The sequence below is a fragment of the Elephas maximus genome, chromosome 3 (genome assembly GCF_024166365.1).
Source record: "Elephas maximus indicus isolate mEleMax1 chromosome 3, mEleMax1 primary haplotype, whole genome shotgun sequence".
In the NCBI taxonomy this organism is placed as follows: Eukaryota; Metazoa; Chordata; class Mammalia; order Proboscidea; family Elephantidae; genus Elephas; species Elephas maximus.
In genome coordinates this window covers 13,042,446-13,070,422 of record NC_064821.1, presented here as the reverse complement: position 1 = coordinate 13,070,422, position 27,977 = coordinate 13,042,446, and the positions used below count along the sequence as shown (strand labels likewise).

The following is a 27,977-nucleotide window of genomic DNA, read 5'->3' as shown; positions in this document are numbered from 1 at the left end:
CTGATGGGTTTGAACCACTGACCTTTCGGCTAGCAGTCGAGCTTAACCACTACGCCACCAGAGCTCCCCTTTAAGTTACAGTCGAGACCAAACTTTGCACCACCCAAGGACCTTGGTGCCTGCCCAGACACTGGAAAATGAGCGTCAGTCCTTACACCTTCCTGTCAAGGGTCCTTCCAAACACACAAATCTCACTGGGTCACTCTCCTTGCTCAAAGCCCTTCCATTGCTCTCTAGTACCCTGTGGGTTAAATTGAAGCTCTTTAGACCGGTGCTGGGGCAGTTCTTGGCCACCACTGTTGCAGAAATGTCCCCCTCCCGCCACCAGAAACGTCGCCCAGGCCCCGCCCAGGCCCCGCCCCACTCCCCGAGGTCCCCGCCCCGCGGCCCGCCCCGCCTCCCCATTGGCCAGCTCGGGGACTACCAGACGCTGATTGGCTGGTGTGGCCGTCAGTTAGGCCTGAGGCCTTGATAACTCCGACCCCAAGCATCGAGGGGGCGGGCTCGGGCGCGGGCGCGGGCGCAGCAGGGGCTGTGGTTTCAGGTAAAGCTCCAGCTTGGGGAGCACGGAGCGGGGGCCTGGGGGCGCGGAGGGTCCAACGGGCTTGAGCGCTGCACTTCGGCCCCTCTGCGGGCTCAGCACGCTGCGACGGGGCGGGCGCGTGTCCTCCGGACAGGACCCTTCCCACTCTGAGAGCCCACGTCGGGGGGCGAGCGGAGGGGGTGCGGGAGGCCTGGATTCGGGAGATCGCCTCCTCCCGCCCTTCAAGAGCCAATCGAGGGGCGCTAGTTCGTCCCCTAGCGACCCTCCCGGCTCCGGGACTCTTCCCTAGCGTCGCCCCCGGACATTTTGGGGACCCAGAGCCGGCACCTTTGCGTTGGATTTGGGGGGGGGTGATACGGAAATGGTGTTGGGGGGGACAGACAGCCCCCCGGCCGGCAGACAATGGGCAGCGGATGGAACCGCCCGGCTGAGTTTCCTGTAGGAAACGGCTCTGTCCCTGTGAGGCGGGGGGGGGGGGGGGGGAGGACTGGGAAAGGAGTGTCCTGAGGGGGTGACCTGGGCACCTTCCCCTCCCGCCGTCCTCAGCCTCTACCCCCTACCTCAGGGGGTCTGAGAGTCCTGCCCCCAACATTAGGGGATGTCATCACCTTCCCAGGACGATGATCCGCACTGCCCGCTGCCCCCCCCCCCCGTCCCTGAGGCTTCATGTTCCCAGCTCCGCGTCCCGAAATAGTCCCTGGGGCGGGAGTGGGGCGTGTGGCTTCAGCTCTGACGGCCTAATGAGGGGGTCTCAGGCAGGGGATCAGGATCCGGCGGTGACAGCCCAGGCAGGGAGCCGAGGAGAGGAGAGAACTGCTCCACACCCCTTCTTCGATGAGGCTGCAACCCCTGCAGCCCCCCAACCAGGCACACACGTGGGGACAGGCATGGGTACGGGTTGGGAGGGTCGCATCCCCTTGGGCTCCCTGCCTCCCCTGGGTTGGACGACTGTTTCTAAAAGGTCAAGAGTAGTGGCCAAGGGCAGGGACTCTGGCTAAAATACCGGGTTGAAATCCCGTTTCTGCCAATGTGTGACCTTGGGCAGGTCACTTCCTCTCTCTATGCCTCAATCTAGCCTCTGTACGCTGCTGGATAATGATAATAAGAAAACCTACCGTGGAGGATTTAGCGAAGGAACCCTGGTGGTGCAAACCGTTAAGCTGCTAGGCTGCTAACTGAAAAGTTGGTAGTTCGACCACTCAGGGGGCCCTCAGGAGAAAGACCTGGCGATCTGCTGCCCTAGAGATTCCCAAACCAAAATTCATTGCCATCGAGTCAACTCTGATTCATAGCGTCCATATAAGACAGAGTAGAACTGCCCCATAGGGTTTCCAAGGGTGCAAATCTTTACAGGAGCAGACTGCCACACCTTTCTCCCAAAGGGCACTGGTGGGTTCGAACCGCTGACCTTTTGGTTGGCAGCTAAGTGCTTAACCACCATGTCACCAGGGCTCTTTCCATAAAGATTACAACCCAGGAAACCCTATGAGGCAGTTCTACTCTGTCACATGGGGTCAATATGAGTCAAAATCAGCTCAACTGCACGCACAACAACAAACGTTAATACTCATAAACTGCTTAGAATAGAGAATAGCCCATGGTAAATGCCAAAAGCATTATTATTTCCCCTTCTGGGTGCATCTACTCATTTCTCACCCTAGCCTCTGGGCTCCGGCTGGTGTAGGTCTTAGGGATGGCGCACAGCTGTTTTCTGAGGTCCCAGGTCCTCAAATCAGGTGTGACCAGGACCCATGGGTGGAGGCTGACCCTGCTGAGTCACACAGTGACTGTGTTGGATGCAGGCTCAGGCCCCTGACCCCTGGCCCTGGCTTTTTCCACGACCCAGTTCTTCCCGGACCACTTCCTGAAAACAAGTCATGAGAGGCACAGGCTGTCCTCTGAGATGACCGGCTGCCCTGCTGCCCTGCCAGAGAGGTGTGGGGACGGGAAACAGCTGCTTGGCAGCTGGAAGGGTCCTGCTTGGCTTTAGGGGAAGAGGGGTTGGCGTCAGGGACCCAGGTTGGGCCCAGCAGTGGAGCAGGGTGAGGAGTCAGGTGGGCTGATGGGTGCCCAGTGATTGGAGGGTGTCAGACATACAGACTGTCATCAGGAGGGCTGACCAGGAGGCCTGGGCTGGGTGGTCTGATGGTTAGCCCAGATGGGCAGTGGCTCCAGGAGAGTATTGGTTGGGTCTGTTGGCACCAGCCAGGGGAGGATGGGCAGGCAAGGGGGCAGTGAGTGGCTGTGGCTGGGCATGCTGGCCAGGGGTCTCCAATCTGAGGGTGATTCCCACAGGCAATTGACTTAATTGCTCTGTGCCTCAGTTTCCCCATCTGGAAAATGTGAGTGATAATATATACCTTTCAGGGTTGCAAGGGGGCATACAGCAGGCACTCAATACAAGCTCCTTTCCCTTCTCTGAAGGTTTCTTATGTGAGCTCTTCAAAGCTCCATCTTCTCTATCTTGTGCTTTTTGTACCAAAGTTCTAGAGTCAGTGTAAATATCACTGTGTTAGTCACGGTCCAATCTCCCTCAGTTTCATAGGGCCCCATCATGATACCCAAAGAGTTACTCATCATCCAACTCCATTGACAATACTCATAGCTGTGACAACCTGCGCTCCCATGGCTGTATTACAAGCTCTTATAAGCCAAGAACAGAGCCCTGTGGCACTCCACTAGAGACCTCCCAGACAGACAGGTGCTCATTAATGTGCATCCTTGGTACATCGAGCCCACAACTCTCCACTAGTCCTGCAGGGGTGTCACAAGAGACCTGAGTAAAACATTCAGAATTCAGATATACAATTCTATCTTGTTTGCATTTTCTCTAAAATATATATATATTCAAGTGATCCTCTTTACTTTTTTTTTAAGATGTTTAGTCTAACCAGATGAGTTTTCCGTGAGCCGACAAAGGGCTTCTAACTCTCACCTTCCTTTTCTAAAGGGATACGCCGTCCTCCCCCTTTGAGCATTACTTTCTAATTTTCCCCAGGGACCTACGGTAAACCCGGTAGATCTGGAATGCCCCCTGTCCCAGCTACTCTTGTTCTCTTAATCACCTTCCTCTCTTCTCTTGCAATGACCTTCCTGCCTCCTCTTGAGCAGCAGATGGAGACCCGGCACCTGGGAGTCCCAAGGAGACTCTTGGGTCTGTTTGCTCAGACTTGACAACTTACCCCGGGTGCCTTTCTAAGAGGGGCAGGGCCCGGGTTGTTAATGATGTCAGGTTGGGGCCAGCCAACCCCACCCTGACCCCTTCTGGGGGCCTCTTTTCAGGGTGTGTCTGGAAGCTGCTCCAGGAACCATGGCCAAGTTTGTCCTGAATCAGAACCTGCCCGGTGAGTGTGCAAGATGGACATGCATGTGGACAGATCCACACTTGGTGCACACATGTGTGGACACAGCCCTTCAGTTCCCTCCTCCACACAGTGGAGGTCATCGGATAATGTCACAGCCCTGCTGAAAACCCACCTATGGTGCCCTGTCATACATGGAATAAAACCCCAACTCCTCAAGGTGACCCACAAGGCCCTGCATAGGGTCCTACCCGCCTCTCTGCCTCCTCTCCCCCCTCCTTTCATTTTGCTCTGACATCAGCCTCCTCCAAGCTGTTACTTCAGCCCACCCAGCTCACTTCCACCCAGGGCCTTTCCTCTTGGGAAGCTTCTGTCCCCAGCTGCTTCCTCCTCAACCTATAAGGCCCTGAAGCAGGAAACCTTCCCTAACAACCAGAGCCAAAGTCATGCCCCCTCCAGTTATTCTCTATTTCATCATGCTGTTATTAGTGGAGTCCCTGGGTGGTGCAAACAATAACACGCTCAGCTGCTAACCAAAAGATTGGTGGTTTGAACCCACCCAGAATTGCCTCGGATAAAGGCCTGGCGACCTACTTCCAAAAGATTGGCACTGGAAACCCTATGGAGCACAGTTCTACTCTGACACACATTGGGTCACCATGAGCTGGAATCCACTTATGGCCAGTGGATTGGATCATTATTATCATCACTACTATTATTATGATGGCCCTTAGCACCGTTTGAAGTAATCATGTTTATTTGTCTTTACCCTATCCCCAGACAGAAGACAAAGATGTTTGTGTGTCTTGTCCACTGCTGTGTCCCTAGTGCCCTAGAAAAGTGCTTGGCACATAGCAGGTCCTCAATAAACACGTGATTGCTGAATATTTGGGCTCGGGGATGGGTGTGCACGCACGGTGGCAGGTGTGCAGGGTTTGGCACAAGTGGAGTGGTGCAGTAGAGTCATGGGGTGGTGGGGCGTACCCCCTTTAGTCCAGTCTTTCAGTGTCTCCCCGGCCTGACATCCCCTACACCCTGTCAAATATCCACAGACCTGGGTGGCCCTCGCCTGTGCCCGGGCCAGGCTGCGGGCGCCCGCAGCCCAAGCTCGCCCTACTTGGTGGAGACACCCTACGGCTTCCACTTGGACCTGGACTTCCTCAAGTACGTGGAGGAGCTGGAGCGCGGCCCCGCCACCCGCCGCGCCCCGGGACCCCCGCCCGCGCGCCGCCCCCGCGCGCCTCGGCCCGGCCTGGCGGGCGTGCGCAGCCCGGGCGCCTGGACGTCCAGTGAGTCCCTGGCCAGTGACGACGGCAGCGCGCCAGGCGCGCCCCCGGGGCTCCAGCTGTTGCAGCTGTCCCCGCGCGCACCCGCGCGCAACCCGCGCGTCGAACACACGCTCCTGGAGACCAGCCGGCGGCTGGAGCTAGCGCAGGCGCAAGAGCTCTCGCCCAGCCCCGCCCGTGAGGCTGTGCCACCCAGCCCGCGCGGGTCTGGACGCAGCAGCCCCTCCCCCTCCCCTTTCCCGCTCCCTGCCTCGCCCGGCCCCGCGCAGCTGCAGCTGGTGCGCGAGCAGATGGCCGCGGCGTTGCGGCGTCTTCGCGAGCTCGAGGAGCAGGCGCGCGCGCTGCCCGAGCTGCAGGAGCAGGTGCGCGCTCTGCGCGCCGAGAAGGCGCGGCTGCTGGCCAGGCACGCGCAGCCCGAGCCCGACGGGGAGTCCGAGGCGCGCCCGGCAAAGTTGGCCCAACTGCGACGGCTCACCGAGCGCCTGGCCACCTCCGAGCGCGGCGTCCGGGCCAAGGCTGGCCTCCGGGCCGACGGCCCCGACGGCTCGGTGGCCAGGCGTCGCGAGGGCTCGCTGCAGGTCCCCGACGGGGCGCCGCAGACCCGGGAGGAGGGAGCGGAAGCCGTTCCAGAGACTCAGGAGGCCGGGGTGGAGGCGGCTCCGGAAACCCTGGAGGCCGGCGTGGAGGCAGCGCCGGAGACCCTGGATGCCAGCGTGGAGGTGGTGCCGGAAACCCAGGAGGCATGTGTGGAGGCGGCTCCTGAGACAGTCGAGGCGGACGTGTGGGTGACAGAGGAGTTGCTCGGGCTGCCCGAGGCCGCAGAGCGCGAGCTGGAGCTGCTGCGAGCCGGCCTGGAGCACCAGCGCGGGGTTAACGAGCTGCTGCGGGGCCGGCTGCGCGAGCTGGAGGAGGCCCGCAAGGCAGCGGTGGAGGAGGTGGTGGCCTGGGCACAGTGCGAGGTCGCCACCCAAACCCCGTGGAGCTGCGCGGAGAAGGCCACGCAGACCGAACCCTCCACGGACGCCCCCTCCCTGGCGCCGGAGAGCCTGCCCGGACCCGCGGAGGGACCCCCGGCCATGGCCCCCGCGGGTGAGTCCCGACCCATCACTACGCCCTGGCCTGCCCTTGCCAGCCGCCGGACCTGGAGTCAGTGTCCCCCTTTGCTCATCGCCAGGTGTTCTCAAATCCATCATGAAGAAAAGAGACTGCGCACCTGGCTCCCAGCCCAGCCCCACTCCCAAGAGTTTGCAGTTTGTTGGGGTCCTCAACGGAGAGTGAGCACCTTCCCCCTCCCCGTGGCAGCATCTGGGGGGCATAGATCAGGATTCGAATCCCAACTCTGCTCCTCGCTCCCAGCATAATCTTGGCAAGCCTTGGTGTCCTCATCTGTAAAACGGGAACAGCCACTCTCGTCTCGCAGGATTCCACGACGAGCTCCCCAGGGCAGGCTCAGCAGACGCTTCCCACCCTGCCCCCAGGTACGAGAGCTCCTCCAGCGAGGACGCCAGCGACAACGACAGCGAGGATGGTGCTGCCGAGCCCCCGCGGAGCGGCTCCTCAGGCTCCGGGGACGACAGCGGCGGGGGATCAGATTCCGGCATGCGGGGCCCTCCCAGCGGCGGGGATGCGGGCGACTCGGAGGCGACGGCGGAGCCTCAGCCTGGAGCAGAGGGGAGGTGAGTGCCGCCAGGTGCCCCGTCCCTGCGGTCCCTCGACGACTCCTGAGCGTCCCCTTCCTCCTCCGCAGGTGTGAGCTGAGCCCGCGCTTGAGGGAGGCGTGCGCAGCGCTGCACCGGCAGCTAAGCCGGCCCCGCGGGGTGGCCCGGGATGGCGTGAGTGCGGGGTGGGGGGCTCGCGGGCCCTGTCAGAGACCTTCCGGATGCTCCTTTAGAGGAAGTGTGCGAGTTTTTTAGAGAGGGGTTCGCAAGCCCCGTCCCCTCGCGCCTGGGACCTCCTCTGACCTCAGGCTCTCCAAAGGGGGCTCGCCCAGGGACACAGGTTGACCTTGCCCAGGCTGCCTAAAATAGGCGCGCTCCAAACCCTCCAGGCTCTCCACTAGGTTCTTTCCCAGAAGGAAAGGACCCCGCCCCTTCGAGCCTGGGACCCTTCCTGACTCTATCCCTTCCCCGAAATGGGTGCAGTCTCCCATGCCTCCCCCCCAAACAAGCAGTAACAAAAGAGGGCTCACCACTCCGGCTACCAGGCACCCCGACCCCTGCCTCAGCGCCCTGGATCTTCATAAAGTGCTTTTTCCCCTTGTCCCCGAAGGGCGCGGCACGCCTGGTAGCCCAGGAGTGGTTTCGAGTTTCCAGCCAGCGGCACTCTCAGGCGGCACCAGTGGCCTCGATGCTGGGCGCGGTGGCGCGCCTGGGACCCGAGCTGCTGTCGCACGTGGTGAATCTGGCAGACGGCAACAGGAACACGGCTCTGCACTACAGCGTGTCCCATGGGAACTTGGCCATTGCCAGCCTGCTGCTGGATACGGGTGGGTCAGCTGGGGGGAGGGAAGGAGGCAAGAGTTGGGAGCGACGGAGGGGAGGGACTGGGCAGGCTGGGGCTGGGAGAGCTTGGAGAAAGGCAGGCCAGGAACAGGGCACCGCTGGACTCTGGCTCCCGAGAGTTACAGAATTCAGTGGGCATGGATCCATCACCAAGGGCCTTTCAACCACCCTTCACCAGCCTAAGTCTGCCCACACCCACCTCCTGCTTTGATGGGGAGGAAATACGGGGGCTTTGGAGTTAGACAGACCACAGTTGAAGAAAATTAATGGCCAATAGCCTCAGCTTCCTAATCTGTGAAATGGGTGGTTGTAATACCTTGTAAAGCAGTGCTAGGCACTTAGTAGGTCAGTAAATGTCACCAGCAGCTGTGCCTAAGACTCTCCCATGCCCTCGGTCCTGAATCTCCAGTCCTGGCGCTCACCTTGATCCTGAGCCCCAGCCAATGTCCTGCCACCCACCTCTTCTCCAGCCTCATGGGGAGGTACATGTTGGTCAGGATTCTAACTCCCCTCCTGGGTGGGCCACTGGGTCGGCTGTCCTCCCCTTCCAGGTCCATCTGACATGTTTCTATCACCTGCCTCCTGGTTGCCTACCTCCCACCTCAACTCTTTCTGTCCGTTCAGCAGAGATACACACACCCGGTGTGGCCAGGTCTACAGACCTCTACTTAGAGCCTGCTGTGTACCAGGTGCAGCTGCTTGCCCCATGGAATGCCTAGCACAGGGATGACAGGCAGTGAACAGATCACTGCCCTCCAGGAGCCCCCCGGGAGCCCTCCTTCAGGTCTAGTAACCTTTGGAGCCTGAGGGTGGGGCCCACTGTCCCCTCCCCTCAGTCTCCTCCCATCCCTGAAGATCTTGGTGAACTGAAGAAGGCACAACTGCTCTGGGCTGGCCAGGACGCTGGGGCTCTGGAGGAGGGGACAGTGAATGAACTCAGAAGATATTACCTGGGCATTCCCTGCAGTCCAGGGGGCTGGGGCTGCAGCAGGTGGCAAGGCAGGCACAGGGCCATTGGACACCACAAGAGGCCCCAGGCTCCTTAAACCAGTTACCATTTGCAGTCAGATTGATACCAACCCATGGTGTCCCCATGTGTGTCAAAGTAGAACTGTGCTCCACAGGGTTTTCAATGGCTGAATTTTTGGAAGGAGATTGCCAGACTTTTCTTCTGAGGTACCTGTGGGTGGGTTCGAGCCACCAATCTTTGGGCTAACAGCCGAGTGTGTTAACCATTTGCACCCCCAGACTCCTTGAGCTCTTCTTATTTATTCCCTGCATTCTCACCCCCGCTCAGCTCCAAGTTCCCACATCCTCCCCTGGGCCCCCTGGATCTCACCTCAGTCACAACCGATATCCTCTCTGCTCCACCTGCTTGCTGTAAGGTAAACCTCCCTCTCCCCTCCCCCAGGACGGTTCTATTCCTCTCGAGCCCAGGACCTCAAGGTAGCTGTGTCCTTGCTTTTATTTGCACTTTCAGACCTTTTTTTTCCCTTCTTCCCCAAACCTCGTCTTTGGAGCCTCTAGTCCTGAATCAGACCTCTACACCCTCCTCCCTTCCTTCTGGCTGTCATCTCCAACCTCAAGTCACTCATATCTCATTTCTTTAGCTTCTGGCCTCTTCACCCTCTCTCCGTCCTGGTCCTTGCCAGTTGCAGTATCCTCATGGGCGAGCTTCCAACCTCCTAGCTTCTCCACTCCTTGACCTGCTCCCCTTCCTTGACCTTGACCTCTGTCCCATGTCAGTCTTACACTTCCAAGGCCACCCCAAATACCTGCACCCTCTCCATAAACCACTTCCCAGCACCCCTCTTCTCTCGCCTCCCAACTTCTCAGCTCGCTGTCTCCAGTTCCAACACTCCTTGAAGCTCATGGGACAATTATCGATTGCCCCCATTCCTTCTCTTGTGTCCTTGCTCCCTGATCACCCTCCATTGGTCTACCACTAACTCTTCTTTATGGGCAATTTTAAACCCCACCCCAGGCCCATCTCACCTCACCCTGCTTGGCCGGTGAGCCCCAGTGTGGCACTCAGTAGACCAAGTATTTGTGGAATGAATGAATGTCTTTGTTCCTGTGGAGCTCTCGTGTGTGTGTGTGTGTGTGCATGCGCGTGTATGCACGTGTGGTGTGATGATAGATAATTACCACGTCAAAACATGAAATGATTTAAAATAGGGAGAAGGGCCATGACAAAATAAAACCTGAGAATGCAATCAAGAAATGGGACATCCTTTAGCCAAGCAAGGTCTCAGGGCTGCTGGGAGGGGGAAGAAGACAGGGAGAAACTGGGGGAGCGGTCCCTGCCTACTTGGCAGAGACTCCACTGTTTATTTCTGAATGCCTCCCTCCCCATCCCAATACCTCCACTGCTGTCGTAGAAGCTTGTGGAGGGAATGAACACCCAGACAGTATGGCAGCACAATTGGGGGAAAGTGCCCTATTTAGAAAAAAAATTTTTTTAATTTCTCCCCCTTTTTGATACCCCTTAACTTAACCCTTTTACTCCTCAGTCCGCCATCTCAGATTCCCCACTCACCCATTCCATAACCCTTTTCTCAGCCCCTTTCCTATCTTCCTCTCACATCCACTCATCCCCCCAAACTGTCCTTATCCTTGAGAGCTTTCAGAGAGGTGGTGGGGATACAGGCATTCAATCTATCACTCCAGTAAATGAGATCCCAACAGAGGTAGGTGCTGTGAAGCAGAGGGTTGGAATGGAAACAGAACTGACCCAAGAAGAAACTGAGCTACGGTTTATGTTTAATGCTGAAGGGTGAACAGCATTGACCAGGTTGAGGGTGAGAGGAGTGTTCCAGAGGAAAGAACAGAAGCTAGACAGGGATTCATGTGAGCCATAATGGACAATGGCCTGTGTTCCAAGGACTCCAGGGAGACACCTGAGTGTTTTAAGTAGGTAGGTGATGAGGCCAAACTCCTTTGGAACTGCTGGTTTTGGCTGAGGCGGATACAGACGAGGGGGAAGGCTGACTCAGATCTCCAGAGAACAACCATGGTGGCTTGGGTGAGGGTGTCAGTTGTTGAGTCAATTCCAACTAATGGTGACCCCATGTGTGTCAGATGAGAAAAAACTGCATCGTAGGGTTTTCAAGGCTGTGACATTTTAGAAGCCAATTACCAGGCCTCTCTTCCAAGATGCCTCTGGAAGTGGGTTTGAACTGCCAACTTTTCAGCTGGTAGTTGAGCGTTTAACCATTTGTTCCACCCAGGGATTCTGGATGAAGGTGGTAGCCATGAAAATGGAAATATCCATTCATTCAGTCAACGAATGTTTATTAAGCGCCTACTATGTGTCAAAAGGAGCTCTGGTGGTACAGTGGTTAAGTGCTCAGCTGCTAACTGAAAGGTCAGCAGTTGGAACCCACCCACCACTCCACAGGAGAAAGACGTGGCAGTCTGCTTCTGTAAAGATTTACAGCCTTGGAAAGCCTGTGGGGCTCGGTGAGTTGGAATTGACTGGATGGCAATGGGTTTGTTTTGTTTACATGCCAGGTCCTGTTCTAAGTAAGAGGGGATACAGCAGGGAACAAAACCAAGTCCTTCCCCTCATGGAGCTTACGTTCTAATGGGTGAGGAACAGAAAAACAAAATTGATGAGTAAAATATGGTGCCAAGTGCCATGGAGAAAAATTCAGGATGGAAGGGGAACAGGACATATTGGGGGCAGGGTTGGTAGTCTGAAATAGGGAGGACAGGGAAGGTTTCACTGAGGTGAGATTTGAGCAAAACCCTGAAGGTGAGGGAGCAGCCATGTGCATGTTAGGTGAAGAATGTTCTAGGCAGAAGGGACAGCAATGCATGATGGACTGTGACCACTCCCGTGATGTAATGCAGATGACTGTCTTGGTTGTCTAATGCGGCTGTAACAGATATACAAGCAGGTGGTTTTAATGTACAGAAATGTATTTTCTCACAGTTCAGGAGGCTAGGAGTTTGAATTCAGGGCACCGGGTTTAGGGGAAGGCTCTCTGCTCTGAGGCAAAATCAGCTTTTCTAGCCCCAGCGTTCCTTGGCGATCTCCATGTGGCATCTAGTTTCCCCCATTTGTGCTTGCTTCTCTCTAGACAGTTTTCATACCTCAAAAATCATTAGGTTTAGGACACACCCCACACTGATATGACATCATTTACAACAAAAACCCTATTCTAAACGGGATTACGTCCACAGGTATAGGGGTTAGGATTCCAATGCATTTTTAAACCAAAACCACCAAATCTGTTGCTGTCGAGTGGATTAGGACTCATAGCAACCCTATACGAGAGTAGAACTGCCCTACAGAGTTTCCAAGGAGCACCTGGTTGATTCAAACTGCCATAGCACTTAAGCACTACGCCACCAGGGTTTCCAGTGCATTTTTGGGTGGACAAAATTCAGTCTCTAACAATGACCCTGAAGCATGCAGGCAGGTAGGTGCGCCTTGCTATTAGGAACTGGGCCAGGTAGGGTTGGGGTGCTGGCCTCTCAGCTGACAAGCCCCTTCCTGTCTCCCAGGTGTCTGTGAGGTGGATCGACAGAATCGAGCTGGCTACTCGGCCCCCATGCTAGCTGCGCTCACCTCTGTGGGGCGGGAGGAAGAGGACATGGCTGTGGTCCAGAGGCTCTTCCGCATGGGTGACATCAATGCCAAGGCCAGCCAGGTGTGTAGCAGCCCCTCTGACTCCCAGAGCCCTGTGAGTGGGTCACTCCACTGAGGAAGCCGACCCCAGGCCCTGAACTCTTTTCCCCCAGAGCCCACACCAGTCCTGTCCCCTTCTTTCCCGCTCTCAGACAGGGCAGACGGCCCTCATGCTGGCCATCAGCCACGGCCGCCAGGACATGGTGGCAGCTCTGCTGGCATGTGGGGCCGACGTGAATGCGCAGGATGCAGATGGGGCCACGGCACTGATGTGTGCTAGCGAGTACGGGCGCCTGGATGCTGTCAGGTTGCTGCTGGCCCAGCCGGGCTGTGACCCTGCCATTCTGGATCATGTGAGCCACCGTGGGGCTGGTGAGGAGGGCCCATTGCTGTGGCTCAGGGACCTGACTGTCCTCATGTTCCTCAGGAGGGCACCAGTGCCCTGGCCATCGCCCTGGAAGCTGAGCAAGAGGAGGTGGCCGCACTGCTGCACGCCCACCTGAGCTCTGGCCAGCCTGGGCCCCCGGTGAGTGCAGCCCTCTGAACAGCCTCTAGCTCCAAGTCTGCAGTTTGGGAGCAGAAGGCTACCAACTGGACCCTAGGAAAGGGCCTCCATTCTGGCTCCCCCAGGGAGCAGCAGGGGTGGGAAACTTCTATCAGACTTCTGTGTGGCTGGACTCTGAGGTTTAAACTAGCAGAATACCCGGGAGGTAGGTGCAGTTTATGCCCTGAGACTGAGGCCTCAGGTCACACACACTGTGACCAGGACCTAGCTCAGATATTTCAGGTATGTCAGCAAGTCCCCCTTTCCTTCCCCCAGGGAACCACTGGTTGCCGTTGATTCTGACTCACGGTGACCTCATGTGTCAGGGTAGTACTGTGCTCCACAGGGTTTTCAGTGGCTGATTTTGCAGTAGATTTTGAGGCCTTTCTTCTGAGGCATCTCTGGGTGGACTGAAACTACCAACCTTTCAGTTATCGGTGCAGCATGTTTACTGTTTCCTCCCACAAAATGAAAAAGGAAACCCGTGGCATCAGGCAGGGTACAAGTCCAGCAAGTCAGAGATTCAGGACTGCAACAGGGGTGAAAGCTGGCCACCAGCAGGGAGGCAGCAGGTCTGGGAACAGAACACAGGGATGTGACCCCAAGGGGGAGAGATTTATCTGGCCATGGCCAAGTGCCAGCCTCTGTTCTAATGACTTTGACAATGAAACTCATCCCACTTTAGAGACATGGGGATGGAGACACAGAAGCCAAGTATCTTGTCCAATCAGGTATTGGCAGAGGGGGTTCAAACCTAGGCAGCCTGGCTCTACCACCAAAAAGGGTGGAGTTCTTCTTTAGGAATGACCCGGTAGAGCAAGACCTCCACCAGGTTGATTGTTCCTGAATCTGAGGGGCCTGGAACCCCCAGCTTCCTGCAGAAGTCAGACTGCAGCAAGGGCCCTCTCCTTCTCTCTCCAGTCACCCGACTCCCCAACGGCCATGGCTGAAAGAGGACACAGGGACAGTGGAGAGGAACCCCAGCATCAGTGATCACCTGGTGCACTGGACCTGGCTGGGGGGGGGGTCTCCCCATCACCCACCAGCTTCTGGGGAACAGCAGGGGCCGGGGTCCTCTATCCAGATGAGTCTTGGCCCCACAGGAAGGCTGTTTCAGTGTCAGGCCAGGGCTCACCGAGGACCTCCCCCCAGGGTGGGATGGGCTAAGAACTGACAACCCCTGGTTCACCTCCCTGCCCCAAACCACCTTCCTAATAAAACATTCCTACTAAACTTGTGTCTTGTTAGAGATCACATGGACACCTCCTCCTCAAAAAAGACACAAAAAACATAGTCGATGTCACTGAACAGTATACATTAAAAAAAGTTAGGATGGCAAATCTCGATCCGTATACACCTATCATTAGCTGCTGAACCACAGCTACCCAACGTACCACAGGACAAAATGATCCTGTGCCATCTTCATAACTTGCTACTGGCAGCACAACTTCCAGCATCCCTAGCAACATGCAAGCCAGCACAGTACAACACACTGACAGACATGTGGTGGACATAGGTGTTTACTACATTAAAAAAAAATTCTAACCCCCTCAAAGGAAACACTCTGTTGGGGAAGAACACCTCCCCCGCGCCCCCCCCATCTTCAGAGTGTACAGGGTCAGTTACCACCTGGGGCCCACACAAGAAGTAGTTTTATACCTTAATGCGACCCTAGTCAGGCAAGGCAGACAGGAACCTTAGTTTACATACAACATACATGCTTTATTGAAAAATCGCAGATCACCCCCGTGGGCCAAGTGGTCGACCAGAGACATCCAGGACCCTGTAAACAGACCCAACCGTGAGCCCTCCAGACAGGCCGTTTAGCTCCTCTGAATCCCTGCCATGTACTCTCTCATAGAGACCCTGTATGACAGAGTAGAACTGCCCCATATGGTTTTCTAGGTTGTGATCTTTACAAGAGCAGAATACCAGGCCTTTTTATCCCCGGACCCGTCGGTGGGTTCCCATCACAGACCTTTGCAGCCAAGCACTTAAATGCTGCACCACTGGGGATCCTAGACGGCCCCCTGCCACCAGGCTAACTTTCTCCACGTGTCAGTCCTTGCAGACCTTTCTAGCTCCCAAGACCTCCCGGGCTTAGCGAAGCTTCCCTCCACTAGCCAAGGGTCTAACAGGCCTGCCCTCTGCTCCCCCACCCCAGTCCTGCACCCACCGGCAGCAGCCTCAACGAAGCCTCCGAGCCTCTCGCTCTGACTCCAACAGAGTGAGTACGTCGCCCTCACGCACGGGGCCTTTCACGTTGCGGATGATGGAGCGGCTCGTGTCGTCCATGAACTCCACGCGCACCTACGAACCCGCCGCGGGAAGGCGAATGAGTGAGGGCAGGCCGCAGATGGGCGCCGGGGGGTGGGGAGCCATGGGGATTTAGAGAGTGTGTCAGGGCTCAGACCGCGGCCGGAGGGGACTCAGGACTCGGGTGCGAGTAGTGGGGGCTCGGACCCCGGATGGCAGTAACAGTTGAGGGCCTGAGGCCTACCGCAGGCCCGGGACAAAAAGAATGCCGGTCTTCAGATGCCAGCTGGCAGGGCCTGGGGTATGGAAAGGGCCATTAAGGCCTGGTCCCCGGCGGGGTCGTCGGAGCGCCCCCACCGGCTCACCTGCGTGCACTGTCCCTGCGAGCCGGTCCTGCCCAGCACCTTGGTGACCTGGCGGAAAGAAGCTGAGATCATACCTCGCCCACCAGACCTCCCACACCTTCCCTCCGTACCCCGGGCCCCATATCCGGACCCCCGTCTCACTCTGGCCAGCTTAATGGGCTGCACACGGCTGGTGTCCATGATGGCGGCGCGGCGGCGGTCGGGAGGAGAGGAGTCACGTGCTTCGCCGGGAGCCTTTATGTCACCCTCAAGCCCCGCCCCCTTCTGCTCTCGCGAGACCACAGGGCCTCGTCCCCATCAGGCCTTGCGGTAGAAACATAACCGGCGCCCTTCAGTGAGGACTAAAGATGGCGTCCGCCACCAGATTCATCCAGCTGTTGAGGAATTGGACGTCAGGGGTTCGCGGGGCGGGCAGGGCCGCGCTGGGGGGGCTGTGGACTCCGTGCTACCCAGACCTGTCCCAGCTACTCTCCTACCTCCTGCACCCCCGAGCCTGAGGTCTTTAGGACCGAGATCCCTCTAGGCTGAGATCCCCTCCGGTCCTTGATATTTCCAGGGCCGTGACCCTCGCCCAGTCCATGGTCTCCTGGGGTCTCCCAACTCGTGACCCCTTCAGCCCGGACTCGCCCGTCCCCACCCCCAACCTTTGACCCTCCCTTAGCTGGGGACCCACTTAGGGATAGGACCTCCCCAGCCCCAGACTTCCTTAGTTCAGGAACTTGTGGCCCTGGTTCCCGGCTTTCCTCTTCACCTCCAGGGCCTATCTTCTTGTCCCCGTCTGCCCATCCCCAGCCTTTCCTGTCCCCAGACCTTTCCTCCCCGGGGGTACCTGCAGCCTGACCTCGTTTTACTCCTACAGCAAAACCTGCAGGCGAAGCTGCAGCTGCGCTACCAGGAGATCTCCAAGCGGTGAGCAGGCCCGGCCCGCTGCCCAGCTCCCGGCTCTGTCCTGTCCATTTCTCACCAAACAGAAAATCTGCGTCCACTTAAGTCCCCTGAGGCGGTAGGCCCACGTCCTACCTCCAGCCTCTTGGCAGCCTTTAATGTTGGTGGGCTCCCTTTCGGAGACCACTGCTCATGAAATAGCCAAGCAGGGTGTGCGTCCTGAGTGTGAATCATGAGTAAATTGGCAGCCCTTAGTGTGGCTCTGCCAGTTAATATTCTCATCTGCATGTTACAGATGAAAAAACTTGAGGCTTGGAGAGACTAAATCATTTGCCTAAAGTCACTCAGAAACTGTTGTGATTAGGAGCCGTGGAATCGGTTCCGACTCATAGCGACCCTGTGTACAACATAACGGTATGCTGCCCGGTCCTGTGCCATCCTCATGATAGTTGTTATGCTTGAGTCCATTGTTTCAGCTACTATGTCACTCAGTCTCGTTGAGAATCTTCTTTTTCGCTGACCCTCTACTTTACCAAGTATGATATCCTTCTCCAGGGACTGTTCCCCCCTGATAACACGTCCAAAGTATGTGAGACGAAGTCTCACTATCCTTGTTTCTAAGGAGCGTTCTGCCTGTATCTCTTTTAAGACAGATTTGTTTGTTCTTTTGGCAGTTCACAGTATATTCAATATTCTTCACCAACACTGTAATTCAGAGGTGTGAATTCTTCTGTCTTCCTTATTCATTATCCAGCTTTCACATGAATATCAGGCCATTGAAAACACCATGGCTTGGGTGAGGTGCACCTTAGTCCTTAAAATGACGTCTTTGCTTTTCAACACTTTAAAGAGGTTCTTTGCAAGTAGATTTGCCCAATGCAATGCATTCTCTGATTTCTTGACTACTACTTCCATGGGTGTCGATTGTAGATCCAAGTAAGGTGAAATCTTTGACAACTTCAGTCTTCTCCGTTTATCATGATGTTGCTCATTGGTCCAGTTGTGACAATTTTGTTTTTTTTATGCCGAGGCGTAATCCATATTGAAGGCTTCAGCAGTAAGTGCTTCAAGTCCTCTTCACTTTCAGCAAGCAAGGTTGTCTCATCTGCATAACGCAGGTTGTTAATGAGCCTTCCTCCAATCCTGATGCCCCGTTCTTCTTCATATAGCCAAGCTTCACTGATTATTTGCTCAGCATGGAGACTGAATATGTATGGTGAAAGGATACAAACCTGATGCACACCTTTTCTGACTTTAAACCATTGCAGTATCCCCTTGTTCTGTTCAAATGACTGTCTCTTGATCTGTGTACAGGTTCCTTATGAACACAATTACTTGTTCTAGAATTCCCATTCTTCGCAGTGTTATCCATAATTTGTTATGACCCACACGGTCGAATGCTTTTGCATAGTCAGTAAAACACAGGTAAACATCCTTCTGGTGTTCTCTGCTTTCAGCCAGGATCCATCTGACATCAACAATGATATCGCTGGTTCCACGTCCTCTTCTGAATCCGGCTTGAATTTCTGGTAGTTTCCTGTCCATGTACTGCTGCAACCACATTTGAATGATCTTCAGCCACATTTTACTTTCATGTGGTGATATTGTTCGATAATTCCCTCATTCGGTTGGATCTCCTTTCTTTGGAATAGGCAGAAACTAGAAAATGGCATAACTGGGTTTTGGACCCCAAAGTGTCTTGATTTCAAACTTATTTATGTCTAAAAATTACTTGATGTTTTTCAAGCCCCTGCCCTGCCCTCTGCCTCAGTGATACCATTGTGAACCAGAAAAGCTCATATCCGCATTTCTTTCATGGAGCTCACATCCTAAGGAGAGAGAAACATAGGAGAGAAATAAACACATGGGGGTACCATTGTTCTGGAATGCCGTGTAGACAAAACAAAATGAAGGAGCGTGAGCTGGAGGGTGGTCAGGTGACCAGGAGAGATCTGTGTTCAGGGATTGACATTTCAGTTGAGACCTGAATGATGAGGAGCTAGTCGCAGGGTAGTCATCGAAAAAGCATTTCGGGCAAAGGGAATAGTAAACTCCAAGGCCCTGAGGCTGGATGGAGCCAGAAGTAGAAAGGAGGCCATAGAGGCTGAAGCACACGAAGGGAGACACATAGCGGGCCTAGTGCTAGTGCTGGAGTCAACTCCAACTCACGGCGACCCCTAGTATGTCAGAGTAGAACTGTGCTCCATAGTGTTTTCAATGGCTGATCTTTTGGAAGTAGATCACCAGGCCTTTCTTCCGAGGCACTGGTGGGTGGACTTGAACCTCCAACTTTTTTTGGTTGGGGGCTGAGCGCTCATTAACTGTTTGCACCACCCAGGGACTTCAGTAACGATGTGAGGTCAGAGGGTTAAGCAGAGGTGAGGTAGTCTTTAAGGTTTGTTAGGAGGATGAAAAATAGCATTAAAATAAGAAAGTTTATGTGAATGTCCACATGTAACTAATTCCAAATCACCCCCACACGGAATTGAAGAATTGCTCTTCTATCGGGGTGGTTGTATGAAAAATGTGTGGTCCTGTTGAGGAAATGATTTTGTAAAATTTTAAACTTCTTGGAGCCCTGGTGGTGGAGTGGCTAAGCGCTCCACTGCTATCCAAAAGGTTGGCAGTTTGCATCCACCAGCTGCTCCTTGGAAACCTTATGGGGGCAGTTTTCTGTTCTATATATAGATTTTTTTTTTAATGACCGCACTGGGTTATGAGTTGAATTGGAAACCCTGGTGGTGTTGTGGTTAAGTGCTATGGCTGCGAACCAAAGGATCGGCAGTTCGAATCCTCCAGGCGCTCCTTGGAAACTCTATGGGGCAGTTCTACTCTGTCCTATAGGGTCCCTATGAGTCGAAATTGGCTAGACGGCACTGGGTTTTTTTTTTTTTTTTTTTTTTATGAGTTGAATTAACTCCAGGGCAGTGGGTTTGCTTTTTGTTTTTTAGGGTAACAGCGCCCTCTAGTGATTCATATGGGCTGTTTTTGCTGTCGGGCACTGGTTCTGTGCTAGTGCAGTCAACTGGCTTGCCTGCTAACGGAAAGGTTGGTGGTTTGAATCCACCCAGCGGTGCCTCAGAAGACAAACTTGGCGACGCACTTCTGCAGAATTAGCCACTGAAAACCCTGCGGAGCACACAAGGGGCCGCCCTGACGTGGAACCAACTCCACAGCAGCTGGTTTTACTGCTGCCGGCTGCACCGCTTCCGAGAGTAGCAAGGTGTATATAAATTTTTGTGTGAGAGACTGACGTGATTTGTAAACTTAAATCCTGGCAAAATATTACTACACAAAAAAGTTATGTACAAACATATTTAAATGAAAACCTGACCTCTTTATGACTTTTTAAAAAAAAAATTTTCATTGTGCTTTAAGTGAAAGTTTACAAATCAAGTCAGTCTGTCACATATAAGCTTATATACACCTGACTCCATACTCCCACTTACTCTCCCCCTAATGAGTCAGCCCGCTCCCTTCTTCCAGTCTCTCCTTTCATGACCGTTTTGCCAGTTTCTAACCCTCCCTACCCTCCCGTCTCCCCTCCAGACAGGAGATGCCAACACAGTCTCAAGTGTCCACCTGATACAAGTAGCTCACTCTTCGTCAGCATCTCCAACCCATTGTCCAGTCCCATGTCTGATGAGTTTTCTTCGGGGATGGTTCCTGTCCTGTGCCAACAGAAAGTTTGGGGACCCGGACTGCTGGGATTCCTCTAGTCTCAGTCAGACCATTAAGTCTGGTCTTTTTATGAGAATTTGGGGTCTGCATCCCACTGTTCTTCTGCTCCCTCAGGGGTTCTCTGCTGTGCCCCCTGTCAGGGCAGTCATCGGTTGTGGCTGGGCACCAACTAGTTCTTCTGGTCTCAGGATGATGTAAGTCTCTAGTTCATGTGGCCCTTTCTGTCTCTTGGGCTCATAGTTATCGTGTGACCTTGGTGTTCTTCATTCTCCCTTGATCCAGGTGGGTTGAAACCGATTGATGCATCTTAGATGGCCGCTTGTTAGCATTTAAGACCCCAGACGCCACACTTCAAAGTAGGATGCAGAATGTTTTCATAATATAATTATTTTGCCAATTGACTTAGAAGTCCCCTTAAGCCATAGTCCCCAAACCCCCACCCTTGCTCCGCTGACCTTCAAAACATTCAGTTTATCCCAGAAACTTCTTTGCTTTTGGTCCAGTCTTTATGACTTTTCCTATCTTCTCTGCCTTTCCTCTCTCTACTCTGTTTCCAGGAAAGCTCCTCTGGCCAATGTTTTGTTTTGAGGTTAGCATTTCCTCTTAAGGCCCCAGGCTTCTTTGTAAATCCTGCCTAGGGTTTAGCTGGGCCCAAGCCAGGACAGAGCTCCCTTCAGCCCTGCTCTGGCTGCTGCAGGAGTCCTGGTGTCTGACTCCATGGTGACAGGGAAATGCAGAGGTCTGGGCCCCAGTTCCGAGGACAGGTTGTACACAGCTCTTTGAGTAGGAAGACTTGATCCCAGCAGGGTGCTGCAGAGAGTTCCTGAGATAACAGGAAATGCAGGGGTTGTGTCGCCTGGCCTTGGTATGGGTAGGGGAAGGCCCATCCTTGTGGACTAAGCCTGGGACTGTTGCTGAAGTATTTGTAGCTAGGTGATGGTAGGAGCCTTGTGATCTGGCCCTCATTTCCTGAGCACCTGCGGGTGGAGGCGAGGCCAGCTGCCAAGCCCCAGGCTAGAGGAGCAGGAAGCACGCCTGGTTGTCCAGTCTGGGCCTCCTTGGTCCCTGAGAGGCCTCACAAAGGGCCCTCAGTACTCACCACAATCAGGGCAGGTGGGAACCTGGGCTGGGACAGACCCGGCCCTTGCTTTCTAGTACCTTCCATCCAGAGCTGAGCTTACTAGCTGCTTCTGGGTCCTGAACTCCTCCCTAGGCATATGTCCATGGTACTGTGCACCAAGGGACGCCCCTGGCCTGCAGCCCACCAGTCCCAGTGTCTGTAATTGAGGTGATGGGGCCCGTGCACCACCTGATGGGGCAGTGAAAAAAAAAATTGACAATTTGCTTCAACACCGGCATTCTTTCGCCACAGAACTCAGCCTCCTCCCGCGCTCCCTGTGGGCCCCAGCCACAAGCTCTCCAACAATTACTACTGTACTCGTGATGGCCGCCGGGAAGCTGTCCCCCCCTCGGTCATCATGTCCTCCCAGAAGGCGCTGGTGTCAGGCAAGCCAGCAGAGAGGTGAGGACCTCTGGCGTCATATTTCCACATCCCCCTGACACGGCCCTGTCTCCCCGACTGTGGAAAAGCTGCTTTGAAGGCCCCATTTGTCCAGCATCAAGTGTGTTGGAAATTAGGCCACCGAGGGCTTTGCTTCTGGGCGCCCATCTAATCCAGCCCAGTCCAGGGCAGGGTTTACTGTGAAGAAATGATGCTTAAGGCCCTCTCCCCAGGATAGCCCTGAGCACTGCTACATTTGTAATTTTGTATTCTTAAGGAGTACTTGGGTGGTGTAAACAGTTAACATGCTCACCTACCAACCGGAAGGTTGAAAGTTTGAGTCCACCCAGAGGTGACTTGGAAGAAAGGCCTGGCAAGCTACAGAAAGATTAGCCATTGAAAACTGTATGGAGCACAGCTCTACTCTGACACATGGGGTTGCCATGAGTTGGAACTGACTTGAAGGCAACTGGTTTTTTGGTTATTCTTCTTAACCAAAACCAAACCCATTGCTGCCGAGTCAGTTCCAACTCATAGCAACCCTGTAGGACAGAGTAGAGCTGCCCCATAGGGTTTCCAAGGAGCGGCTGATGGATTCAAACTAAAGAGGGCTCTAAGAATTGTATAAATCTTAGACCCCTCAGGACTTGAGATTTATGGCCTCAGAAACCTTGCCTTAAGTAAATGAGGGTGATAATAGTATCTGCCTCAGAGAGCTGATATGAGAGTTAACCCTCATAATTAATGTTTGGTCAGTGGCCTCAGAAGTTTTGTCTTAATTAACCAACCAACCAGCTGCAATTGAGCTGATTCCAACAGCCTCGTTCATGGTGACTTCATGGGTGTCACAACGGAGCTATGCTCCATGTGGTTTTCATTGGCTGATTTTTTGGAAACGGATCCCCAGGCCTTCTGAGGTGCCCCTGCGTAGGTTTGAACTGCCGACTTTTTGGTTAGTAGTTGAGGGTTTAACCAGTTGCGCCACCCACAGACTCCTTGTCTGAATTAAACAGGGCGTAACAGTACCTACCTGAGAGAGTTGACATGAAGGTTAATCCTCATCCTTCACATTTGTAAGCTCTTAGAAGATTCCAGCCCAGAGTAATGCCATGCCCACCTCCTCATAACTCCACGGTCAGGTGGTGACGGCCTCTCTGGCAGGTGAAACCGAGGCTCCCAGAGGCTGAGTGACTCGCCTGGGTCGCACAGCAGAAGCAGGTTTGCCAGCCCCTTTACCTGGCCCCACAGGGGTGTCTGGCCCTCCACCTGACCCACCTTATGGTCCGGGGCCAGGCCCTCAGCCTTCTCGCGCCTTGGTTTCTTCATGGCGCAGGAGGAGTGTAATGGGATGAGGTTTCTAAGGCGATAAGGCCGTGGCCTGTAGTCCTTGAAGGTCCCTGGGGGGCGCAACCGTTTGTACTCCACTACTAACCTAAAGGCTGGCACTTTGAACCCACCCAGTCATGCCTGGTTAGAAAGGCCTGGCGATCTGCTTTTGTAAAGATGACAGCCAAGAAAACCCTATGGAGCAGTCGTGCTCTGTAACACGTAGAGTTGCAATCGGTCAGAATCGAGTGGCCAACAACAGGTTTGGGATTTTTTTTTTTTTTTTTAGTGGTTCTTGTTACCATCCGATTCACTTGAGTCCAGACCAGAGTGTGCCAAACCACTCTCCCCTACCACCGCCACCCACCGCTCGGCCCCGACAATATCTATGGAGGCTGCCTTTTCCGTCTCCTGGAGGCTCCCAGGAAGGTGGAAGGCCTGGAACTTCTGCTCCTGGGGGACTACCCCCACGATAATCGTCCGCCCACCTGCCCTCTCTCCTTCCTGCTTTTGCTGTGTGTCAGCTTCCCCAGCCCTAGGCCCCTAGGGGCTTGGGGAGGGAAGTGGGCTTGCCTTGGATTGCCCGGCAGTGTCTCTTTGGCCAACCCTGGGCCCCATGATGTATCTTTAAATTTTGTACTAACTCTGAGCTCCACTAGACTGAGGCTTCATGAGGGCGGGGCCCTGTGTTCATGCCCAGTGCTGGGCATGTCATTATGTGAAGGACAACAATGGACGTGCGTCACCTGGCTGCTCAGGCAGGTGGAGGTGGGGAGGGGCTGTCTCATTCCATCCTGGGGACTGTGGCAGGGAAGGGGGCTGGAAGAGGAGCCCAGCTCTACATAGCTGGATTCTGGGCCCAGGAGTCAGGGCAGGCCAACCTGAGGCTCAGGGGCAGAAAGGGGGCTTGGCAGTGCCCAGCAGAGAATTGGTGGACCTGTTGAGGGACCCCATTGGTGGGGACCAGGAGGGGCGTGGTTGTCCTGGAACACCCCATGTGCAGTCCTCCAGATCCACACAGTCCCAGCAGGCACGTTTATATTGGGGCAGGCGTGACCTCCCGCTGACCCTCCCATGCTGTCCTCCCTCACTGCAGCCTTTCTTCTTCCTGCAGCTCAGTGGCAGCCACTCAGAAGAAGGCGGTGACGCCAGCTCCTCCGATGAAGCAGTGGGAACTGTCCCAGGACCAGCCCTACCTGTGACCCTGTGTCAGGGACACTTGGCCATGCCCACAGGACATCAGAGTGCTTCTTTGCCTCCTGGAATCCCCTCCGGGAAGAATGTGACCTAATTTATGACAAATACATCTAGCTCCATGATCGCTTTTGTGTTCACTTTTTAAGCGTCCCGTGGCTTACTCAGATTTGGGGTACAGTTGGTGCTGACCCCCTAACTCTGCCCGCCTCCAGTGTGGGGGGTGGATAACGATCCTCACGCTCCAGGTGACAGCTGTTGCCAGTGCACAGTTAGATGACATGGGGTGGGGGACCCAGAGACGTCACTGGCTGTCTTAGTCACCTAGTGCTGCCAGAACAACAACAAAAAAACCCAAAGTGGGTGGCTTTCAAGAAGAGAAGTCTATTTTCTCACAGCTCTGGAGACTGGAAGCCTGAATTCAGGGTGTGTCTCTAGCGGAGGTCCTTTATCCATTTCAGCCTCTAGTAGCTGCCTGCTTTTTTTTATTATTGTGCTTTCAGTGAAAGTTTATAGCTCAGGTTAGTTTCTCATACAGACGTTGATAACGTACATTGTTATGTGGCCCTAGTTGCCACCCCGTGTCAGCACACTCCCCCTTTCCACCCTGGATTTCCCATGTCCGTCCAAGCAGCTCCTGTCCCTTTCTGCCTTCTCATCTCGCCTCTGGACAGGAGCTGCCCATTTAGTCTCATGTGTCTAGTTGAACTAAAAAGCACACTTTTCACGAGTATCATCTTATGTCTTATAGTCCAGTCTAATCTTTAAAAGACTTGGCTTTGGGAATGGTTTTAGTTCTGGGTTAACAGAGAGTTCAGGGGCCATGTCTTCCGGGGTTCCTTCAGTCTCAGACTGTTAAGTCTGGTCTTTTCACTACAAATTGAGTCCTGTACCCCACTTTTTTTCTGCTCCTTCAGGGACTCTGTTGTGTTCCCTGCCAGAGTGGTCATTGGTGGTAGCCAGGTACCATTTAGTTCATCTGGTCTCAGGCTGATGGAGTCTCTGGTTTGTGCTGGGCCTGAGGGGTGAGGACAGTGCAGGGGTGTGAGGGTGAGGCAGAGTTAGCCTGAGGAAGGACGGAGGAGTGAGCAGGAGAGGGAAAGCTGACTGCAGGAACAATGGGAGCAATGATCTGAAATTGGGGGTATGGTGTGGTGTACCCATGGAAGAACCCTATAACCCTTCAGTAGGTGAAAAAGATGAACATGTGCCATGTGGTGGGCCAGGCCTGGTGGGGAATTAATGCGTGTTGAGACTACTGCATTGCACACGCAGGTTGTCTTAGAGGCAGGCCTAAAATCCTAAGCAGCCACAAGACTAAGATGAGGATCCCAACCAACTAGTATCAACCCCTCTATGGGTGCCTCGTCTGTCTAGTCCTGTCGAGTGGTACAGGGTTAACACAAAGTATTGGCAAATGAAAGCCATTTCCTGACAGGAAACAACAGGAACTGTTCCATGGTGAGCTGGGCCCCCGGGCTCAAAAGGCTGGCCAGGTGAATTGGAGATTCTACTTGAGCTCCGTGATGCACAGTGGGAGAGGGACTCCAAAGCCTTTCCCCTAGCCAGTTTTATACTCCAAGGGTTCCCTGGCTCCCTGCGCAGAGCACAATCATACATTTCCTTGTCTGACCACAAGGAGTGGGGATGGTTAGATATCTGAGCACCAGCCTGGAATTACATCTCTTTAGCTCTGTTGCTAATCTGAAAGCTTAGGGCAATGCAGGGCAAAGGCAGAATCCCAGGCAGGACATCTAAGTGCACCAAAGTAAATGTTACAAAGGTTAAAAGCTGATCAGAGGGAGAAAGCCCTGGGGGCTGAAGCATCCTGGGAAGGTTTCCTGGAGGAGGTGGCATTCTGGTTGGGACACAAGGATGAAATTCAAAAGAGGAAAAGACGACAGGTTGTGTCCTGGGACAGGGTGTACAAAGGCCATAAACAGGACATTCCTAGAGAGACCCCAGGCAATATGTGCCATAGAAAGTTTCTGAATAAAGCTTTGTGGCCTGGACTTGGAAAATGACATGAAATGGAGTTGGAAAGAAAGTGGATCCCCCCCAGGACTTCCTGTGTGCCAGACACTGTTCTGAACACCTTGTATTCATGAGCTCTTCTAATTCCCTAGCAACCCTAGGAGATAGTCACCGCTGTCACTGATGTCATACCCCCCTTGACAGAGGAAGAACTAAGGTCTAGAGAGACCAAGAGCTTGCTCCAGCTCACCAAGAGCTGACAAGTCTCACTCAACTGCTACATGTTGTCACCTCCTCAAATTCACGGCTCCTTCAGCTTTTGTCTTGGACCCCAGATTGTCTCTCTTACTAAGATCCCGAGCCTCAAAGGCAGGATGTTCCCCTCCTCCCTGGGAAGTCCCATCTGCCAGCCTTTCCGCTTGCTCTCATTCCCTTAAGGTCCCTGGGTGGTGCAAGTGGTTTGTGATGGCTGCTTGCCTAAAAGTTGGTGGTTCGAACTCACCCAGAGGCACTGCAGAAGAAAGACCTGGCGATCTGCCTCCGCAAAGATTACAGTCAAGAAAACCCTACGGAGCAGTTCTACTCTGTAACACATGGGGTCGCTGTAAGTCAGAATCATCTCAACGGCAACAGATTTTGGTTTCTTATCCCCTTCCCCCTAGCTTGGAGCCCTGAAGGCGTGGTAGTAAAGTGCTCAGCTGCTAACTGAAAGGTCCTTGGTCTGAACCCACCAGGGCTCCCACCAGCTGCTCTGAAGGGGAAAGATTTGGCAGTCTGCCAAATTATAGATTATAGCCTTGCAAATCCTGTAGGGCAGTTCTACTGTGTCCTATAGGGTTGCTGTGAGTCGGAATCGACTCGATGGCAGTGGGTTTGGTCACTCTAGGTTATGGAAAAAATATCCTATATACACTCCGAAAACAACTTGTTAGGGATTGAGTTGTGTTCTGCCTCCCCTACCCCCACAACCCGTACAAATGTGTTGGAATCCTAACCCCTATTCCTGTGGATATAATCCTGTTTGGAGATGGAGTTTTTCTTTGTTATGCTTATTAATCATAAGTAAGTACCAAAACCAAAACCCGTTGCCATCAAGTCGATTCTAACTCATAGAGACACTGTAGGACGCAGTAGAACTGCACCATAGGGTTTCCAAGGAGGAGGGGTGGACTCGAACTGCCAACCTTTTGGCTGGGGGGCAAGCTCTTAACCACTGTGCCACCAGGGCTCCATAAATAAGTAGGGTGGGTTATAAACCTAATCACTTCTGTTATAAAAAGAACAGGTTAGTCACAGAGACAAGCACGCACATACTGCATGCACACACTGGGGGAGACAGAGTCCCTGTGAGGATCACCAAGAACCAAGGAACGCCCTGGGCTACTGGCAAGAAATGAATGAACAAGGCCAAGACTCTGATTTGGACTTTTAGTCTCTAAAACTGTGAGAAAATAAATGTTTGTTCTTTCAGGCCACCCACTTCCGCTATTTGTGTTATAGCAGCACTAGGAAACTAAGGCGTGACTATAACCCCAAACATTTTCAACAGTGAAGCCTGCCATCCACCTGCAAATGGAGCCCCTAGTGTGGCTCCACAGGAACTTTGGGGGATGGCACACTTGTCTTAGCGCCAAGGGACAGTGACTTGTCCTGTATCTTGCTGGCAGTCACACTTGCTGCTTCTGAAGACAGAGCTGCAGATGAAATGTTTACTTTCAAGAAGAAAACACTGCAGCCGAATTGGATAGAGCTCCTGCAGAAGGTTTCGATATTATGTGCCTATTGGTGAGTTTGAGAAGAGAAAACCCTAGGGCTTCATTCGTGGATCTTGTTCCTGAAGGAGGAGGAGGGTGGGTGTAAGAATAATACCCACCTTCCCGGTGGCAGAGGCCAGGAGCTGGACGTTCCATTCATTCATTTATTCACCAACTATTAAAAGTCTATTATGTATCAGGCAGGGCCCTGGCTGGCACAGTTTGCCT

General features: G+C 54.0%; 3 protein-coding genes across 5 annotated transcripts; 2 read left to right on the top strand and 1 right to left on the bottom strand.

Moving 5' to 3' along the window:
* The first annotated feature begins 466 nt into the window (after positions 1 to 466).
* On the top strand, positions 467 to 14,066 carry KANK3 (KN motif and ankyrin repeat domains 3). 2 transcript variants are annotated; one of them, XM_049876713.1, is made up of 11 exons: positions 467 to 544; positions 3,827 to 3,888; positions 4,899 to 6,221; positions 6,307 to 6,406; positions 6,611 to 6,808; positions 6,880 to 6,964; positions 7,401 to 7,617; positions 12,146 to 12,291; positions 12,422 to 12,622; positions 12,697 to 12,795; positions 13,735 to 14,065. In XM_049876713.1, exons 2-11 carry the CDS (start codon positions 3,855 to 3,857, stop codon positions 13,804 to 13,806), a joined length of 2,475 nt encoding a protein of 824 aa, XP_049732670.1. In that variant the 5' UTR covers positions 467 to 544; positions 3,827 to 3,854; the 3' UTR covers positions 13,807 to 14,065. The 2 variants fall into 2 exon arrangements, with proteins under 2 accessions (XP_049732670.1, XP_049732669.1); XM_049876712.1 differs by having other exon boundaries at positions 507 to 544; positions 3,827 to 4,066; positions 13,735 to 14,066.
* A 448-nt stretch (positions 14,067 to 14,514) lies between these two features.
* RPS28 (ribosomal protein S28) lies at positions 14,515 to 15,657 on the bottom strand. Its single transcript, XM_049876716.1, has 4 exons — positions 15,576 to 15,657; positions 15,435 to 15,482; positions 14,990 to 15,123; positions 14,515 to 14,596 (listed from the first exon to the last, which is right to left on the bottom strand). Exons 1-3 carry the CDS (start codon positions 15,612 to 15,614, stop codon positions 15,001 to 15,003), a joined length of 210 nt encoding a protein of 69 aa, XP_049732673.1. The 5' UTR covers positions 15,615 to 15,657; the 3' UTR covers positions 14,515 to 14,596; positions 14,990 to 15,000.
* Positions 15,658 to 15,676: 19 nt separating this feature from the next.
* NDUFA7 (NADH:ubiquinone oxidoreductase subunit A7) lies at positions 15,677 to 24,148 on the top strand. Of its 2 annotated transcripts, none has more exons than XM_049876714.1 (4): positions 15,677 to 15,832; positions 16,294 to 16,343; positions 21,373 to 21,522; positions 23,117 to 23,584. In XM_049876714.1, exons 1-4 carry the CDS (start codon positions 15,782 to 15,784, stop codon positions 23,301 to 23,303), a joined length of 438 nt encoding a protein of 145 aa, XP_049732671.1. In that variant the 5' UTR covers positions 15,677 to 15,781; the 3' UTR covers positions 23,304 to 23,584. The 2 variants fall into 2 exon arrangements, with proteins under 2 accessions (XP_049732671.1, XP_049732672.1); XM_049876715.1 differs by lacking the exon at positions 23,117 to 23,584 and adding an exon at positions 23,942 to 24,148 and having other exon boundaries at positions 15,696 to 15,832.
* The last annotated feature ends 3,829 nt before the right edge of the window (positions 24,149 to 27,977 follow it).

Bases quoted from the DNA above. Each gene is read 5' to 3' on its own strand.
- KANK3 (XM_049876712.1), top strand. From the start codon at position 4,024: ATGGTGCCCTGTCATACATGGAATAAAACCCCAACTCCTCAAG. The intron at 7,618-12,145 runs GTGGGTCAGCTG...CCTGTCTCCCAG, and splicing joins CAGCCTGCTGCTGGATACGG to GTGTCTGTGAGGTGGATCGA. The intron at 12,623-12,696 runs GTGAGCCACCGT...CATGTTCCTCAG, and splicing joins ACCCTGCCATTCTGGATCAT to GAGGGCACCAGTGCCCTGGC.
- NDUFA7 (XM_049876714.1), top strand. From the start codon at position 15,782: ATGGCGTCCGCCACCAGATTCATCCAGCTGTTGAGGAATTGGACGTCA. The intron at 16,344-21,372 runs GTGAGCAGGCCC...CTTTCGCCACAG, and splicing joins TACCAGGAGATCTCCAAGCG to AACTCAGCCTCCTCCCGCGC. The intron at 21,523-23,116 runs GTGAGGACCTCT...TTTTTTTTTTAG, and splicing joins TCAGGCAAGCCAGCAGAGAG to TGGTTCTTGTTACCATCCGA.
- RPS28 (XM_049876716.1), bottom strand. From the start codon at position 15,614: ATGGACACCAGCCGTGTGCAGCCCATTAAGCTGGCCAGA. The intron at 15,483-15,575 runs GTGAGACGGGGG...TCTTTCCGCCAG, and splicing joins AGCCCATTAAGCTGGCCAGA to GTCACCAAGGTGCTGGGCAG. The intron at 15,124-15,434 runs GTGAGCCGGTGG...GCGGGTTCGTAG, and splicing joins CGCAGGGACAGTGCACGCAG to GTGCGCGTGGAGTTCATGGA.